Below are 19,290 nucleotides of genomic sequence, written 5' to 3'. Positions count from 1 at the left end.
TTTTTGACTCGATGGCTGATGATTCTTTATTGATATGTAAAAGAGCTGCAGGAAACATTTACACTTGCATCATGCTGTGTACAGGAAGTACTAGGTTAGAGAAGGCTAGCGTACATAACCTTATCCTTATGGCACATGTCTACTACATTGATTAGAGAAAGTGGAATGTCGATCACAATGTCTTTGTACATCAATCTAAGTACGAAATCATTAAATTACACAAAGTAAAAAAACTACAGAAAAGGTAGCCTGTCTGTACTGGGCACAATTAAAGCCTTGCATTTGCAGTTTGTTTCACTTGTCAGGAGTGCAGGTCATCTAACTGCAGTATGGTGAATATATACATATCATCTAATAGTCGATATACACTAGAATTACATTATCTAGAGGTATTAAATCCTTAAGTCACATGTTACACAGCTATAACCTGAGGGAGGGTTTGACGTTCACAGTGAGAATGGCACGCTAATATTGGATAAGATTTAACCATCTAAACTCCCTGCAGTGTAAACAACAACTATCCCTTTATCATTTAAGATTGAGTGCAATCTGAAGCAGCATTAAGTTTCCGTCTCAAACCCTCTCCACGCACATGGCGATGCCCATCCCTCCTCCGATGCAGAGCGACGCCACGCCCTTACTGCCTCCAGTCCTCTGAAGGGCGTGCAGCAAGGTGACCAGCACCCTGCAGCCAGACATGCCAATGGGATGGCCCAGAGAGATGGCCCCCCCACTCACATTCACCTGAGGAGAGGCGGGACAAAAAGCACAGGTTACCATGCTGTTCCATTCTAGAGGGAAATGTACACGTTTCTATTAAGTGGTCAACTGTATAAAAAGGAAAAATTCCTAAAAACATCACCTAAGGCTGACGGGACAGTTTCTAAAATATTGTAATGTTCCTCTTTAAGAGTAACGGAGCGTCCACACAGCAGCGTTAAAAAAACCTTGGGGATTTTTTGCGACCAACAACCAATCACATGAATCTCCCGCCCCCGACATACAAAGCAAAAAAGCCTGAAGTAAACTGGATATAAACTCCCCAAACAGGCGAAAACCTACCACTGTCTCTGCCACCTCCCTCCATGCCTGGCTCCTCCGGTTTATATCCCGGTAGGTAAATAGGGACTGGTCATAAAGCACCGGGTGATTCCCTACCGCTAATTTCTCCTCCATTTTTTGGAATATGAGGAAATGACCTGCGGTATGTCTCTCCCAGCATACACGCGGTTTGATTGGCTAGCGCTTGAACTGTCAGATTTGCATAAATGGGATTTGATTGGCTGACGCTTCCACCTCAGCTTCAAAAGTTGAACATTGCTCAACTTTGAATCCTGAAAATCCTGAAAATTTCCGCTCTGCTTCCCACAATGCAGTTCGGCGAAAAGTGAGGCAAAGTGACGTCACCCCATTCAAAGTGAATGGGCAGAAGCGTTCCAAGATTTTTTTTTAACGCTGCTGTGTGGACGCTCCGTAATTGTTTTACTAGAGTAAACATGAGATTGCACTAGTATGATTGTATTAATATTCTAGGATACCCCAAGTATGAAAAGATACTCGTATTGAAAGTGGGTTAATGGACAGACAAAAATACAAGATTTATTGTCAGTGAGGCTGGGCTGCAAACATTACCTTGTCTGCATTTAGGCCAAGCTCTTTCACCACCGCAACAGACTGGGCAGAAAAGGCTTCATTGATCTCAAACAAGTCGACCTGGTCCAGCTGCCAGCCTGCTTTCCCAACCTACCAGAGGACAAGAACGACAGAATAATAATGAAATAAAACCAAAGAAGATTTATTTTTTTCAGATATGGTTACATTTTGTTGCTTCTGATTACTCACGGCTTTCCTGATGGCTGGTATTGGTCCAGTTCCCATGATAGATGGGTCAAGGCCAGCTTGAGCCCACGTTACAATTCTGGCCATCGGTTTAAGGCCACGTCTCGCAGCCTCTGATTGGCTCATTAGGACGGTTGCTGCTGCTCCATCATTAATACCTACAGTAGGAAAAACATGCATTTAGATTACATAGCTTCTAATCACAACAGTGGATGTTTGTGAGATAAACCTCAATGACATTGTCTCAAAAATATACAGGAGCAGCAACCTGAGGAGTTGCCAGCGGTGACGGTGCCGCTGCCCTTAATGAAGCAGGGTCTGAGTTTAGCCATGCTCTCTGTGCTGCTGCCGTGGCGAGGAAACTCATCCACCTTCACCTCCACCGGGCCTGAAGACGACAGACAAATGTTACAGTGCATGTAAAAGAGAGAAGAGAACATTTCCTGATCATAAATCACAGAGCAGCTCACCTTTTCTGGATGACACTGTCACCGGGACAATCTCTTGATCGAAGTGCCCTGCTTTCTGCGCAACCTCTGTCTTGTTCTGGGACCGGACAGCAAACTGGTCCTGCTCCTCTCGGCTGACTTTCCACTGCTCTGCCACATTCTCCGCTGATAAAAAGTATTTAGATTTATCACAACAGCAAATATACATAAGGATGTGTGACAATGTTTATCTTCAGCCATGCTCACCTGTGAAGCCCATGTGGTAGCCATGGAAGGCGTCTGTCAGGCCGTCGGCCACCATGGAGTCCTGCAGGGAGGCATTGCCCATCTTCACCCCTTCTCTCATTCTCAGAGTGTGAGGAGCCTTTGGTGGAACCAGAAAACAACGGTTATAACATCTTAACATCCTGACAAAATGTCCATGCAAGAAAACATTTAGATACCGAAATTTGAAAATATTTTACACCATAATTTGAAAAATATCTACAAAGCAATTTTTCAGTTTACTTCAAGACCTATAGTTCCAAATATTAAATGTTGTTTTACACACAGGCAATGCAAATAAAAAAGACCCCAATTGGCTTAAAGGTCTCCTATTATGCAATTTTAGGCATATAGTATGGGTCTCAGATATAAATATATAAAAACATGTGTCAGCTCCGTTGTAACCCTGTTTTTAGAGATTTGGGTACGGAGGAAAAGAGAGAGGGTTTTGTTTTCTGACACTTTGTGAGTTCCCTGACACACACATATTTATGTATAAAAGACATTGAAAAGTGCATTTTGCATGATAGGTCCCCTTTAATCAAGTAATATAAATGTAAGTAGGCTCTTAAAGAGGAGACCCACACACATTATTCATTTCCATCTGGTCAAATAAAGTTTCCTATTCCTCTCTGATGCTTCTTGTCCCATACCCTACCTGGCTCATGCTCTCCATGCCCCCTGCCACCACCACAGTGGACTCTCCGGTCAGGATGGACTGAGCTCCCAGACACACAGCCTTCAGCCCAGAGCCACACACCATCTGACAGCTCCAGGCCGGGACGGGGTACGGGATCCCAGCCGCTACACTGGCCTGACGCGCCGGGTTCTGCCCCTGACCTGAAGGACAGAAACACACACTGTCTATTAATAAGGCAGAAAGGGATAAAACACAATAGAGGTGAACATCAATGTGACTCTTGCTGGATACTAAGGGGTTAACCCTCCATTAACAACGTTTTTTCACGAGACAGATAGGGGATCAATCAGTTACCCAATAATTGTTAGCACACCACACATTATGTAAGATAAAGGCAACCTCTGGCACTCTTTTATCTCAGTGATTTCCTGAGCTTTTACCTGCTGTTAGAACGTGTCCCATGATAACTTCAGAGACCTCCTCTGGCTTCACCTCGGCCCGCTTCAGAACGTCCTTGATCACCAGGGAACACAGCTCAGGCAGCTTCACAGTGGACAGAGCACCGTTCAAGGACCCTTTTTAAAAAGAGGGACAAATATTGAACAATGAGCACATAATCAGGGAGATACCTTACATCTATTCAACTTCGCTAAATAAAGAAAAGTAGATAAACAGGTGTCCACAATATTAAATGTGGTCCAAAATCCAACCGTGTATGATGTACAATTATTACAATTCCAAAATGTCTAAAAACATTTATTATGTGAATTATTTTAAGCTTTGATGGCAGCAGAAACACCATTTAAAGGTCAAGACCTTTATATATACAGTCGATGGTCAAGACCAACATGTTCACCTTTTAATCTTTTTCTAACAACTTTTGAACTCTGACCAACAAATGTGCCTGTAATGCTATATAGTGCATTACATAATAACATCAACTTTACTCATGCATATCTTAAAGGCAGAGTCTTTATGGGATATCATACTATCAACTTGTTGACTTTTCTGAGTACACAGTGGCCTTGCTGTCAAATTAAATGTTTCACATCTTGGGGAGGAGAACACGCCCAGCTTGATCTGACACGGTGGACATATTGCAGTGATAACCAATGAGAAAGCGCTCGTGCTCTGTGGGACTGTGACCAGCAACCAATCAGAGGCCACGGAACACTCCGGACACATGAGCCAACCAATCACAGCTTCGCAAAGACTCGTCGTGTTTTATTGAACGACATCAACCACTTTACCTAATTAAACTACGCTAATATATACGCTTTAAAGAAGGTCATGATGTAGCGACACGTAAATGTAGAAAAACATGATTCAAAATAAATACAAACACCTTATTCGACCATCGCAACGAGTCAGAATGTAGCAACAGCAAAGTAGCAATGTTAGAAAAGTGTTTAAAATGAACGTGTATGGCAGTTAAAGGGATATTAAACCTCACCAATGGGCGTCCTTGCAGCAGACACGATGACAATAGACTCGGTGTTCATTTTGATAGACGGCTGCTTGGCTGGAGTGGTTATTCCTGAATGTCTACTCTGTGCAGGGCTCTGTTGACACTGCCTGACTGTCAGAGCTGCACCGAGTAGGAAGTGTAAATGGAGGTGAAAAGAAACAACGCCACCAGTGTTTGGGAGGAGTGTTTATTTATTAGAAAAGCCACATCCCATTGAACTTTAAGATAATCAGACCCACATTCAATCAATACTCCTACTATAATATATTTCTCTACTCATCTGTAAGGTTTTTTCAACCTTTTTTAGCCTCATTGTGCTACTGTAATGCTTTATTGGTATGATTTATAACATTTAATTGAGATTTATTAAAAATATTAAGGCTCAACCTGGAAGGCGAAAAACATTTGATCATATCCATGAGTTCATTATCTTAACATTTAAATACTTTTATTTTGTTAAACCTACTATAAAACAGTTTTATACTTTAGGATTTATTAAGTAATAAGGGTTTTTAAATATGTATGCTTCCAATGTGCTATACAAGTAATGAGTTTTCCTATCATTGCATTGATGGGGAGTAATAATGGGGTTTCACTCTATAGTATTACAAATCTTTATTGGTATTTGGTCAGTACATGAAAAGGACTGAAGTCAGAATAATATGAACATCGCATATAAACTACTCACAATTCAACAGAGTCTTTTGAACAGAATTTGTGTCATGAAAAATTAAAACTGCATTAAAAAAAAGAAAAAACACAGGCCAACATCTAAAAAATGACCGTGAATATTGCAAAGCTACGGTAATTCAGTGATTTTACTGACTTTGACGATGAGTTACAACACCAGATGCCTGATTTCAGTGTCAAGAGCTCAAACAGAACAGCATAGACATGCTCAAAGAAAACAGCAGAATGAAACCTACTAGTTTTAATCATACATCCACTCAATTCAAATCTAACATTAACCCATACCTGTTAAATCCCTGTTTAGCAACACAAATGTGACAGAGGCATCACGAGAGGCAAGGAGAGCAGGGTGAAAACAAAATGTCTTGGACAGCTGCGCCGTGTTACAGACTATGCATTTGTTGCCTTGTTTGTATATTGTATAAAAAAAGAAAAAAAGACAGTACATGTCAAAGTACATTACAAAACCGCACTGCCGGAGTCCAGGCCGTTCTGAGCGTGCCGTGACCCCGCAGTCCTGGTGCCCTTGGTCACCATGGCAGCCTTGTCCTCATGGGGGTCGGTGGTGGAGTCTGTGTCATTCGAGTGCTGAGTCAATGACGTCTCACTGCCTGTCGGAGAGTCCACGCTTTCGTACCCTGCGCTCAGCTGGCTCCCGAAGCCTGAGGGTCCTGCGACCCTCCCCGCTGCCGTCTGACTCCCTGACGCCTCCTCCGAGTGGTTGGACAGTTTGGTCTCGGTCTCTCCGGGGCTGGAGACCATGGGGGACATGGGAAAGTCTTCCTCAGTGCTGCTGACCTCCCGGTACAGGCTGGGCGTGGCCGTCTCGCTCCTCTGGGATGAGTTGCCGTTGCTCGGTCCGTTGGAGACCCTCCCGTAGTCTTTGCCTGCCGGTTCAGAGGACGCGCTGGGCGGCTCGGGCTGGGCGGACGGCTCAGCGGACGAGCAGGACGCAGAAGGTGAAGTCCTGCTGGGGCCCGCTCCATCCAACGGCCCCTGATTCTGAGACAGCTGCTGACGGGAGTCCTTTAACTGCTGCTGCAGCACGAGGATGGTGCTCTGCATTCCCTCCACCTCCTCGTCCAGCTGGATGATGAAGTCATTCAACTCTAGGAGAGATATGAAGAGGAACAGACAAAGAAAGTCAAAAAACAACATGACCATGTGAAGATGTACATATGATAAAGTAAAACCGGCTGTGCGATGTGGATGCTGGTTGTGTTCTCACCGTCCTGGCTGCTCTTGAGCTCCTCGCTGTACTTCTTCTGCAGCGCCAGCTCGGCCTCCAGCTGGGCGATGCGTCCCTGGGACATCTGTCTACCCAACTCCTGGTTTTCCTGAATCAGCATTCTACACTTGGCCATCAGTTTCTTCCCCGTTTGGCTGTAAGGGAAACAAGTCTCACATCACGCAGTGAACCAGGAGACAAACACAACAGGCAAAGAGGTGCAGGTGATCCGTTCCAACAAGCTAGAGTTTAACATTAACGCTGCAACCTAGCCATTCCTAATTTACTCTAGCCACAAAAGGATTTTCATTGTACTAAAATGAATGATACAATTATTGATATAACTCTGTGTTCTACCCAAAAAGTTAATTATTTTCTTGTAAAAGCCCCAAAGTTCAAACTGACATTTAAACACTTACTATATAAAAAATAGAAGTTCTGAGTAGGCATTTCAAATATAAAAAGATCCTCCTCACTGTAGCTGAAACCCAAAAGCAGCTTACTGGTCCCACATTGCTATAGAACCATTTTTACACTTTAACTTAATTCACCATGCTGCATATTAAAGAAACGAGCACTTTAAAAACCACAGTAGCAATTCTGTCGCCACCAAACTCTCCAAATCAACAACTCGCTACAACAGTAGCTCAGAGTGTGAGAAAAAATAGAATGAAAAATGTAACAGTAACATTTGAATGACACACTACAAGAAACCCTGCATTTAAATATCAACCCTTAACTATGAGCAGCATTAAAAGGAAAGATGCTTTGCAGAACCAGGCACTGGTTTTGCATGTCATCAATTTAAACACACAGTAAAAGCAGTTTGTGGCTGTGTTTTACAAAAGCCCTAATCAAGAAGCCAAATTTGCAGTAAATGACAAGTTTACACGTCAGTTCAAACCATAACTAATCTCTCTACTATAATGTATTTTATGCCTATGGAAGTCATCTTGCCAGAGGAAAAGGAAATGTTAACATAACAGTCGTGGCATCTGTAGCCGATCACAGCAGGCGTTTGAGTGGTAACAGCTCAGAAAGCTAATTAAATACATGTATGTTTGTTTTTTTACTTGCGATGCAATTTAACTGCATTTTCTCTGAAATTATAGTTTTAACCATAAGGAATGGCAAGAAATGTGCTTTTAGCTTTTAAAGGCTGTTTATGCACCACCAGCTGGTAATCTCACATCAGTGTGAGAGACCAGAGTATCAATTCGTTTTTAAAACAACACAAAAGATTGGTGCCTTCCATCCTGAAACAGTGGCTAAGGATCTGTGCCACAGGTGTGAGAAAATATTCTAATGAGCTATTAGAGTAACTGGCTGAGGGAAAGATTGTAAGGTCAATCACAATACACAGAAATACAATAAATACATTCTTATCAACTCATAACATGAACTGTTAAAAGACATTTGCATTCACAACTTGAAAACAGGACTCCCACAGCAGTGTGTTTCAGTTTGAACCTGAAGAATTAAGCTAGGCTCAATGAATCATAAAAGTGCAAATATTAACACAAGTTTAAACAATCAAAAGCCAATCATGCGTCTTGGTTAACACACACTGCAGTAAGTGTTTGTTTCAGAGAAACAAGAGAAAGATCAAATGAAATGGCAGTTAAAAGAAACAAGTCACAAAATAAAACATGTAAATACACTCTACCGTGAGTGGGCCCATGTTCAGAGACACAGGCGACTGGACCCTCAGCGCTCTGTGGGCCAGGATCTGGCTCCGCTCAGTCTTAACATCATTGCTAGCGGCTCTTCCCCCCACAGTCTTACTTTTAATCCTAGAAACTTTCCTCATGTTACTGCAATGAATCTAGACTGTCCAACAAGTCTTTACGTTTCTCAGGCAGACTACAGGGTAAGTGTGTGGTGTAATCCACAGTTAAATGTCTTTTTAAACCAAGTAGGGGAATTGTCTTTAAAATGTTCAATTGCTGTTTTAGGCTAGGGATGCTCCCTGCCTGACTCACCTCCACCATAACCCCCCTATTTAATATTTGAACTGTCTGCTTTGAGCTGAGGGGCCGGGGAGGGCTTATCCGTGTCGGGGAGTGAGTGACCACCTCTTCAGGAACAGTCCGGACTCCTTCAGGCCCTTGGACGGTGAGGGGATACGAGGGGAGAGAGCTGAAACACAAGTGTCACCTGACCATACTGTCTTTTCGCTTTAGGTTATGTGATATGTAGCTGGCACAGTGCGAGAGTACAAAAACAGTTTTGTTTTGCAGTGACTGGCTTTCTGTAAAGTCTGAGTCTCGTGGTGAGTACAGCATTTGTCAGCCTTCCCCCCCACCTTTGATCCTGCATGCCTGCAGCGAGAGTGAGGGTGGGGGGCATGAGGAAGTCTTGACTGTTTTTTGGGAGGGTGGGGGTTATTTTGATTGTCTTTACCTATCAGGTGTAAATTTCCAGGCACTCAGTTCATTTTGGGCCTGCTCCAGTTTGTCTTTAGTCTGTTCTAGTTCAGCCTTCATTTTGAGGAAAAACAAGTTGATGGCCGGGTCCACCATGGATGACCGCAGTTGGGCCGCACTCGGCTGCTGGACTTGCTTGAGGTACTGGATCTGGGTCTGCAGGATAAAACAAACAGGTGTTACTGACCAGTAAAGGGTAGTATGTACCGCTGTTATGCAGTATTTTAGCCTGACCAACCTTCAGTCGATAAAGCTACATCAGCAAGTCCCCCCAAAATCAAATAAATATTCTGGTTCTAAAATCAATAGAGCCTCAAGAGCAGAATTTGGTCATATCAGATTATTAAAGATGGGGACTCTGCATGTTACTTTTAAAATAGTATAATCATTCAGCTCTGAACAGCATCTAGATTTATATTAAGGCAAACAAAAATGTGGTTGGATTATAAGTCCTCATCATATCATATTACATCAACACCACGTGAAGTCCATATCAAAAGCTATTGTTAGATATGAGTTGCTGTCCTAGTCACATACAGCAAATCCTTTCCATTCCAGGCAGACAAACCAAGCTCAAAACAAACAAAATCCCACCTGCTAAACTCACAGCTAACATCACTTCAAACTTCCATGGAAATGATTTGCATATATTTACATGAGGCAAGGGTGTAACCAATATGCCCCAAAGCTTGAACTAATCTATACTGGCTCAACGGTTAAAAAGGCAGGAAACATCAAGGTCCCAAGTCTAAAACCTGTGTGTGTGTGTGCGTGTGTGTGTGCGTGTGTTCACCTCAGCTGCCCTGGAAGAATGGCATGTGTTGCCACAAAGCCACCCAGTGATCTACTGAGATGTCAGTCAGATAAGAGACAGGGGAGCCCTCCTCCACACAATTTAACTTTAGCCTACATAGCGTTATAATTGTTGAATACAATTTAAAGTGTAGTGCTGAAATGATGTCCATTAATAGATAAGCTGAGATATTATAGGTTCAGTTTTTCAAGTGAAAATGAACAATACATGTGCTGACTGGAGTGTGTTGTTGAATTTTCTTGATATTTGCAATCTCATATGAATACATAGTGTTCTTTATGCCATTGATTAAACTTAACAAGCAAGTAAAAGACTAAGTGAGTTGTAATGAGCATTAGTCAATAGCAGAGGTTTAGCCAACCTAACAACACTTTATTTTAGAAGATCGAATAATCAATCAATAATTAAAAGTTAGCTGCAGCCTAAGAGTACCTACTTTTATTTAAGTTAAGTAAATATAGCTCAGTTATTATTTATTATGTTTATTGGACTACAGCTAGTCGCCAATCTAAAGAGATCATCAAGTGTTCTATCTTGCTAAAAAAGCAAGCTCCCCATAATCAAAACAACAGCTTTAGTAAGGTGGATGAATATATATATATATATATATATATACGTACTGTGCACTCTTGCATTTCCTGCTCCTTCGTAGCAAGCCGCATCACCAAGATGTTCTCCCTCCGTGCTGACTCCTGCTGCTGCTGCTTCAGCTTCTCCTCAGACTCCTTCAGCCCTGGCACATCATTGGCTAAGACGGCGAAGAGAGGAAGAAGAGAAAAGGCATCAGGAGAAACATCCCTTCACAAGCAACCAGATATATTGGTTATAGCTGTCAGAGGACACATGTTGTGGTGGATGCAGCTGGTTCACTTACAACATAGCTCTGTATATTTAGCCTCCAGGACCTGGACATATGCTTCGTGTTGTTTCCACCTGAGAGGAGCAGAACATGTGTAAACATCAGCAGCTCAACGTAAACAGATCAAGTTTCCCCACAACATAACTAATCTGCTATAGTAGAGCTGTAACCTACCTGGTACACAGCTCCTCTCTGGTCAGGGTCTTCATGTCAGACTCGCTGAGGCGAACCTGCAGAGAGCAACAACAAGAACTGGTTAGATGAAGAAGCTTATCAATTATTAAAGCCCATATTTTGACATGGAGGAAGTCGCGACACATGGTAAATAAACTAGAAAACACGCTCACCTTCTTGGGGAGAGGCTCCTCGTTGGTCATTTTGAAATCTAGAAATGAATATAGAAGAAAAATCAGCATTAAATACAGCTCGTGTCGAGTGTTGATGGCTGCATCATCTTTAGCGGCAACTCGGAGCCTGTGCACGCAGTAAAAATATGACATGAATGACAAGTTGGCTATTTGCTACAAGTGTTGTGGTTTCCGACTAAAAACGGATGCTTTATGTGTGTGAAGGGCAAGCTAACCACATGGTCGACCATATAAAAGTGAACATTACCAATCAGTAAGGGCTGTCGAGCCTAATGTTAGCTGGTGTGGCAGGGCAGCTATGAGAAGGAATATAAATAAGCTAACAAGGTTAACTACTGAGTGCTAATAACATTTAGCATCCGCTAGTGAATTAAACATTGGTTATGAAACTACAGTGTGAAGCTACAATAATTGATTTATGTTCAGCCTGGCAGCATGAAATTCTTGGCTCTGTTTTCGGCTCCTTGTTATCACAAAATGGCGGTGAAGGAAATGACTCCCTCCCTTGCGCTCCTTTTCCTGAAACTAGCGGGCTCTTGGCTGCAGATTTCGGGCCTTCAGCCATCCAAACACTCACCAGACGAGTTTATCTCGATGATTCTGGATCCTCGCGGTTTCACCGATTCTCAACAAGACAGAAGATTGCAACTACGTTAAAATTGGCAGTGGATTTATGTGTAGTTGACTCGCTTCGGCGTAATCACCATCATCTTCGTCACTGACTGCCGGACAGAATGGCTCTGCTCTGCTGCTGCTGCAGAGTGAGCCTGAGAGGAGGAGAGAGACAGACCTCTCACTCCGCAGAGGTTTCAGGAATCTAAAACGTGGCTGCGACGCATAGATATTAAGGGATAGCTCCTCGGCCATTTATTCTTTAAGTTCTATTTGAAGTTATTCACATACATTTAGTTTCTCGTTGATTATTTTTAAGATTTGGAATATGGTATTTCCTAGAGCAGTTATTTTTTTAACTTAAAAAAAAAAAATGAATGTCTCTGTTGTAAAGTTAATATACAAAGGGAAGCTAAGTTAAATTTGTTGGCACTGCCATGCTATGTAACTTTCTACCCCATTATATGTTATAACATATTGTATATCGGGATGTTTTCTCAGTTCCCCCTGTTGCTCTTCCTGGGCACATGCCACTAAATTGAGAATGATGGAAATGTATGCTTATTCTGTTATTATTATATTTGATAACGTAGTCCAGATGAATTGCAAGGATAAGCTCTCTTTATACGTCTTTTTGGTTGTGAAAATGTACCTTACAATCACACACACTGAAGTGTCGATTATTTTTTATTTCTGAGTAAATCATTTCCCTCAATATAGACGATCTTGGATATTGATCGATCCATTTGTAGAAGTGGGTAGAAGAAACGTTCACGTGTTCCTTTGCTGGTAGTTTTGATAAATGTTCTAAATTGTTCAGCCTACTGGTACAATTACCACGTTTATTATTCATTGTATTATGGATAATTGAATTACTAGGGCATATAATGTTTCTAAACATATTGAATAGACTTGAGCTGGCTCTTTTTTATAACAAAAAGTGCACCAGGGAGTTGATCAATCTATAACAAGAGGAAGGGATAACGGGGATAACGTACATTTTCTAAAATGTTAAACAGATATTTAGATGTACCACGTTTTCATGACCCATGTCATCATAGTGGATAACCTGCTATATCTCAAAAGTGGCTTGAAATGATCTCAGTTGAGGGTTATCTCATTCCTGTACACTCTCGTCAACACCCCCACAGTGCGATAATGGTATAGTCGGCTGCTGTCAAGTTGAAATCGCACATTTCAAGGGCAGTAACCAGTAACCAGTGAGACTACTCGGTCCTGTTTATCCTGCAAGCACCACTGTGAACATGCTGTGCAGAGTTGGCCAGATACGCAGGTAAAACAGATATCAACTTACCTTTTAGTGCCAATACTGCCATGCTCAAAGAGCCCAAGGGCTGTTAGGATAGCTAACTCCTGCTAGCATTGACTGCTCATGAACTTGGGGCAGTTGTTGTGTTCAGAGCTAACACTGAGCTAGCCAGGAGGCTAACTTAGTTTAGCAGCACTGCAAGGCTAGCTTGTGGCGCAGATGATGAAGAATTGTGTAAAACTATAGCGTAGTCCTGCTCGCATTGCCTTCGTTGTGAATTGTTAATTGAATGCTTTTATGTTCAGACACACATATTCATACTTAGCTAACTCGGTGTCACCAGCTTCAGTTTATATTTAAACACCTGATAAATTTACTGTAACGTTATTCCACAATAAACAGCATATATTTAGGTCACTTCAACCTTGTTGCCAAAGTGTTATCAAACGATTGAACCTCCCTGTGCCAGGCTCTCTTGGGCTAGTACTATTCATGTTGGCTAATCCACTACAATTAAAGTTGTATTTTAAATCCAATGGTAATGGTTTGGGCCGTTTTTGCTCTGCTTTGTTCCAGGTGTGCAGCCAGCCTCAGCCAAACTTTAAACCTGGTGGCTGCATCGAGGCAGAAGCACACTCTCCCTGACCTGACCTACGACTATGGAGCCCTGGAGCCCAGCATCAACGCAGAGATCATGCAGCTGCACCACAGCAAGCACCATGCCACATATGTGAACAACCTCAATGTTACAGAGGAGAAATATCAGGAGGCACTAGCAAAGGGTACAAAGAAACACAAACTCCTGTATATTAAATAGCAGGAAAATTGTAATCTAAATGTGTACTGTGATTGAAACATCTGCACGTTTTCTAAAATAAATCCATATATTCAAAATGTTTACTCCTATTCACCTTCTGCATGTGTTTGGCTTGTATTTTAGGAGATGTGACGGCACAGGTGGCCCTCCAGCCCGCTCTGAAGTTTAATGGAGGCGGCCACATTAACCACTCTATCTTCTGGACTAACCTCTCTCCTAATGGGGGAGGAGAGCCACAGGGTAAGGCAGAAATTCATCCAATATCTTAAACAGCTCTCCTATTTACTTTACACTGCTTTAATATGTAGTTAACCTATATCTGCATCAATAAACACATGAATCTGTAAAGTTAAAGGTTTGCAATTATTGCTAAACCTACTGCAAGGGAACAGCCAACTCTGCAGTTCTTTGCAGCTTAACGCTCATTGTTTTTGGATAATCCTTTACAAAGACTGTCTTTTTTTTTTTAGTCTTACCTTACCACCCATTCAAGCACTCAATAGCGAGCCACTCCCAGTGAACTAGCGCATACAAGTTTTAAAATACACTATCGTCCCAAAATAAAACGGCAGAAACTTAAGTAAATATGTGGCTTGTGAAAGATGTCCAGTCCAAGATGTGTTTGAGGATTCTGCAGACTTAAACAGAGTTGACATTTAAATGACTATTGGCTTAACATACATTCAACAGGTTGGGAGGAACATGACTGATCAACCTGTGAAGCTGAGCTCAGCTTTGTGTTACACTTTGTTTTCCTTTGGCATTCTGCCCCCTACTGGTCAAAAAGGCTACTTAGACGGGTCAAATGGGGACATTAATTAGTAGGCAAAGTATTATGTGATTTGTGCTAAAATAATTGTATTTGGATTATATAGAAAATATATATACTATGTTAAATTTAAGTATATTGAAAATTATTTTTATGATCCTAATGTTTAGCATTGCTTTGAAATAGCACCTGTCTGTGTCCCTTGTTGTAGGAGAGCTGATGGAGGCCATTAAGCGGGACTTTGGCTCCTTCCAGAAGATGAAGGAGAGGATGTCTGCGGCTACAGTGGCCGTGCAGGGGTCAGGCTGGGGCTGGCTGGGCCTCGACAAGGAGAGTGGAAGCCTTCGTATCGCTGCCTGTGCTAACCAGGATCCCCTGCATGGAACTACAGGTCAGTTAAACAATGCTTTGAAGTAGAGGTAGTGTAATACAAATTATGAAACGATACCTAAATCATCCAAGAAAAGTATGAAATAATAGAGGACAGATGATGATTCTTAGTTTTCTTATAATATATACGAATCAGACAATATTTTGACAGTGGAGGATGTGAAATTAATAATTGTACTATAGTGTGTTCATGCATTTAATATCCAACTAAGACTAGAACACTTTAAAATAACAGTAGCGCTTTACAGTACATGTTCACATCTCTCCACCTTCAAACATGGCTGCTAATAACGGGTTAAATCCTTGCAGCGATAATTGCAATCAGTACTGAATGCTTTTTTGTTGTTGAGTTGCCTCTCAGCAAAATGCTCTGTGTGAATATAAGTTCTCTCTCATAAGCAGTGATGCAATGTTCATGTCTAGGGCTTTTATTGTGAAAGGTAGAAACGGAAAAAGAGGCTGTAATCCGTAGAAAATGTGGGGGCAATAAAGAGTTTGGCGTCTTGGCTCAGACTTTGGAGCCACTGTAATATTATTGTATTGCCTTCATAACTCATAATCCTTGGCTTGGATACAGCACTATAGTGTGAGCCGGCTTTGTTGGCAAGCTTTGGACAGTAGCTAGGAGCAGATGAGAGAAAAACATGTCCACTGCATGGAGTGAGAGTGGAGCGCTGCACATACACATACACATACACATGCCCTGCTGTTGCACATTGCCACAACTCATGCATATGCTTTTTATTAGAACACTGTTCAATTATTGCTAATACTTGAATGTTGAAATGTATATGTTTAATGGCAGGGTAGTGTGATAGCTCTTTCAGTATCAATATACCTTGTAAGACTAAAGACTGTATGACAGAGAGCACTCGGAGTAATTGTTTCCTCTCTCTGACCCTCAGGTCTCATCCCCCTGCTGGGTATCGATGTTTGGGAGCACGCCTACTACCTTCAGTACAAAAATGTGCGGCCGGATTATGTTAAGGCTATCTGGAATGTCATTAACTGGGAAAATGTGAGCGAGCGTCTTCAGAATGCCAAAAAGTAGAATGTAATCTTTAAATATCCTCAATAAATCCTTTCACCCGCTCCTGGACTGGGTCATATAGAAGTTTTGAACATTGTTCAGTTTGACAGTGCATTGAGTACCAATGAGAAAGTGACGTTCTTGGTATCCAGGTTAACTGTATTTTTGACTTTCACATGATCAGCTGCACCAAAGTTGATTTAAAATAAATTGTTGCAGATTATGTTGCCTCCTTGGAAAACACACCACCCTGCATGCATACAGGTTGAAGCAAATTGAAAGAAATTATTTATGTCTGTTCCCAACCTCCATACCTTTTTCATAAGCGCACAAATTAGCCTTCTTTCACATCAAAGCTGGCTATTGTTAATCATGCTGAAATATTGGCTGATATACATGTAAACTAGGCGTCAGGTAACCAGAGTGTATATTCAGTGAGCTCTGTCAGAATAAGTCAAACTTAATCAGACAACGTTATTGCAGTCCATGATTTTGATGTATTATAATAAAATTATATTTCAATTGTACAAACGTGATGGTTGGTGTTGCACTCTTCTTTTGTCATGTTCTGTGATAGATAATCTACTAAAAAGCTAATGTTGGAGAGCTTAAACTAGGGAAAACCAAACAAAAACAGCACTATAGTATCTTGGAGGCTTGCGCAACATTTGGTGAGGCATACAGGATGATTAGTGACCAGTCCACTCCAAAGAGCTCTTCCTGGCTGTGTCCATCAGGTGCTACACAATGGCTATCAACACATTCTTTCCCACTACTCTATGTTTTCCTTAAAGCATAGCCCAAGTTGGCTTCATTCCAATCAAAATATTTTGTCTGGAAAAGCAGCTTGCTGATAAACCACAGCCCTGCAGACAAAGTCATTTCTAGTAACAGGGTTTACATTATTTTGAATGGCATATAATTTATGACCAGTATTATTAAAAACTCATGAACCTGAACCATCAGAATCAAAACAAACTTTCTGGTCACACAGTAGACTGTTTACTTCTGATGTACTTTGCTTCTATGCAATGTCACCAAAAGAGGGCAGTGTTTCCCAAGGTTACAGCTGCTATGACCCATTGAGTGAAATGCACACACATTTCTGCAAAACGGCTTATTATAGAGTGCATTTAAATGATGAATGTATGAAAGTTATATGTTCATGGTATTGATTCAAACACACTTTAAAAAGATCACCGCCTCTTTATCCATACGACGCACAGTACATTTCAAATGGATTCGCTTTACATAGTGCGTGTTTTATGTTTTAAAATATCTAAAAGGTTGCTTTTACTCTACAAATAGTTTCTAGCTGCTTTATCTCCTGTGATTTAAGCGACTGGATTGAAGCTCTTCCTGTCAGTGATTGAGACTGACCAGTTTCACATTCCTCACATTCTCCCTTTGGTGGTGTGAGGGTGTAAAAGTGAACTGGTTATCAGTGGACAAACACATGGTGACCAGACTCCCTTTATGTTGTAAATTATGTAGGATTATGATTGTCAAACTGAATACGATTGAAACAGTTCTGATTTAGACTATAATGCCTCGAGGAATTGTTATATATTGGCCTAGTTTGACTCTTTGTTACACGGTAGTGATTGTTAAATCTGACCTACAGGCCTTCTGGGACTTCCATATCAAAATATTACTCATGTGGGCAGAGAGCATCTGCCGCAGAAGAGCTTGTCTGACTTCAGACTGCTTTGGGAAGCACGACTAAAAAGATTTATCAGAGCCATAAATAGAAATAGACATACTCTCATTTGGGAGACGTTGCCAGTCTTTAAAAACAGAAGTCTCCCCTTTTCTAAGACGACGGTTTGTTTAAATGTGGCCTACTTTTTGCTCTGTAAGACTTTGGGCGTGCCAAAAATTATTTCCCTCTTCCACAACTCGTAAAAGCGATGGAACTCAAAGTTTCTTTGACCTCTGGAAGGGAAGAAAGGAAAACATTGGGACTGAGTTTAACTCTTCCTCCTCCATACTACCTGTTCTTTGCTGTTGTGCTCTTTCCTTTTGTCATACAAACGTCTGAAAGCTAAACACATTCAACTTTGTGGCTTATCCTCTTCCCTGTCACGCACTTGAGAGAAGTCCATCCTACAGTTCCTCATGTTGAGCAACGTTAGAAAGATTTTCATGTGCAAAGAAGAAGAGTGTTTTGTTTAGCTCACTTCCAACATAGTTTCACACACTTTGGGAAACCAGAGCTCCGCTGTTGGTGCGGTTTTCTCGGTAGGCGCACACAAGCGTGCAGTGAGACTCGCATTGTTTCACATCCTCCTTTTATTGACAGGTCAGGAATAGAGTGTGCATTTTTCCTGATAAGATTTATGACCTGAATTACATTTATTTTACAACACAGTTAATATTGTCCTACATTTCACAGATACTTTTAGTGTTGCCAAAAGACATAAAGAAACGTTCACATCGTTTATTCACACTAGTTTCAAATATCTATGTCTCTAGCTATTTGTTGGGTTTTTGAACCGAGAAACCATGTTAATATTCTGACGGTCAGATGGAAGCCTTCAGATGATCGGACTGGGCAGATGTAATACGTCTACAGCAGATTAACAGTCAGGTGTACTTAGACGCCAGGAGATACATATGAAGTTTCAAGAGGAACAGGGATTATGGAATATTTCAATTTATTTGAAAAAAACAAACAATTCTCTTGTAAAATTATCAACCCGGATACTGTGTCACTTATAACACCTAAAAATGTTATGTTGCGATTGAGAGTGCTTGAAATGTCATGTCAGCGAGTGGAGAAATATAAACAATATGCTTAAACTAACAGAGATTCCAATAAATGGCTTAAAGTAATACATACACAGCTCAAATAATAAGCTATAGCTAATACATAAATGGTTAAAAAGTCCAGTCAAGTGGTAGTAGTATTAATGCAAGCGAAACCAAACCAACACAAATATTGAACGTTCAATTTGATAAACGGTTATGGTCACAAATACAATTTTGTATGACCATTTCTTTTAAATAGCATCGAGTTTAAAATCCATTTAAATCTGAAGGGAACTCAATGAGCTGACCAAGGGCAAACGCCCTATTTCACATTGTTTGGAAAATTTGAAATTATTTGTGTTCCCTATCCAAAATGTAATGGTTTCTCCCTTAACGCATGCCACACCCTTCCACCAAACTTCATGCAGATTGGGCCAGTTGTTTTTCCGTTATCCTGCAAACAAACAAACAGGCCAAACTGAAAACAAAATTAACATATTTGTGAAGTGATGGGTTAGGATTGGAATGACGTACTATACTGAATTCAAACTTGCAGAGAAAGATTACTTGTAATTATCCTCAAAGCAAATCTGATATCCCAGCTCT

At 41.2% G+C, this 19,290-nt stretch overlaps 3 protein-coding genes across 4 annotated transcripts; 1 reads left to right on the top strand and 2 right to left on the bottom strand.

Moving 5' to 3' along the window:
• Positions 1–4,778, bottom strand: acat2 (acetyl-CoA acetyltransferase 2). Its single transcript, XM_034142839.1, has 9 exons — positions 4,646–4,778; positions 3,633–3,767; positions 3,211–3,392; positions 2,535–2,652; positions 2,310–2,453; positions 2,108–2,227; positions 1,843–1,997; positions 1,633–1,743; positions 1–744 (listed from the first exon to the last, which is right to left on the bottom strand). Exons 1-9 carry the CDS (start codon positions 4,692–4,694, stop codon positions 574–576), a joined length of 1,185 nt encoding a protein of 394 aa, XP_033998730.1. The 5' UTR covers positions 4,695–4,778; the 3' UTR covers positions 1–573.
• A 480-nt stretch (positions 4,779–5,258) lies between these two features.
• Positions 5,259–11,841, bottom strand: wtap (WT1 associated protein). Of its 2 annotated transcripts, XM_034142837.1 has the most exons (8): positions 11,623–11,841; positions 11,025–11,062; positions 10,852–10,907; positions 10,693–10,751; positions 10,439–10,566; positions 8,982–9,160; positions 6,579–6,733; positions 5,259–6,459 (listed from the first exon to the last, which is right to left on the bottom strand). In XM_034142837.1, the coding sequence occupies exons 2-8, from the start codon at positions 11,052–11,054 to the stop codon at positions 5,810–5,812; spliced, it is 1,257 nt and encodes a 418-aa protein (XP_033998728.1). In that variant the 5' UTR covers positions 11,055–11,062; positions 11,623–11,841; the 3' UTR covers positions 5,259–5,809. The 2 variants fall into 2 exon arrangements, 1 of the variants encoding a protein (XP_033998728.1); XR_004556860.1 differs by lacking the exon at positions 5,259–6,459 and having other exon boundaries at positions 8,245–9,160.
• Positions 11,842–12,842: 1,001 nt separating this feature from the next.
• sod2 (superoxide dismutase 2, mitochondrial) lies at positions 12,843–16,469 on the top strand. Its single transcript, XM_034142836.1, has 5 exons — positions 12,843–12,951; positions 13,504–13,709; positions 13,868–13,984; positions 14,725–14,904; positions 15,809–16,469. The coding sequence occupies exons 1-5, from the start codon at positions 12,923–12,925 to the stop codon at positions 15,952–15,954; spliced, it is 678 nt and encodes a 225-aa protein (XP_033998727.1). The 5' UTR covers positions 12,843–12,922; the 3' UTR covers positions 15,955–16,469.
• The last annotated feature ends 2,821 nt before the right edge of the window (positions 16,470–19,290 follow it).

The sequence above is a fragment of the Trematomus bernacchii genome, unplaced genomic scaffold (genome assembly GCF_902827165.1).
Source record: "Trematomus bernacchii unplaced genomic scaffold, fTreBer1.1, whole genome shotgun sequence".
Lineage (NCBI taxonomy): Eukaryota > Metazoa > Chordata > Actinopteri > Perciformes > Nototheniidae > Trematomus > Trematomus bernacchii.
Note: the sequence above shows the minus strand (reverse complement) of the source record. Positions and strands in the feature narration are given on the sequence as shown.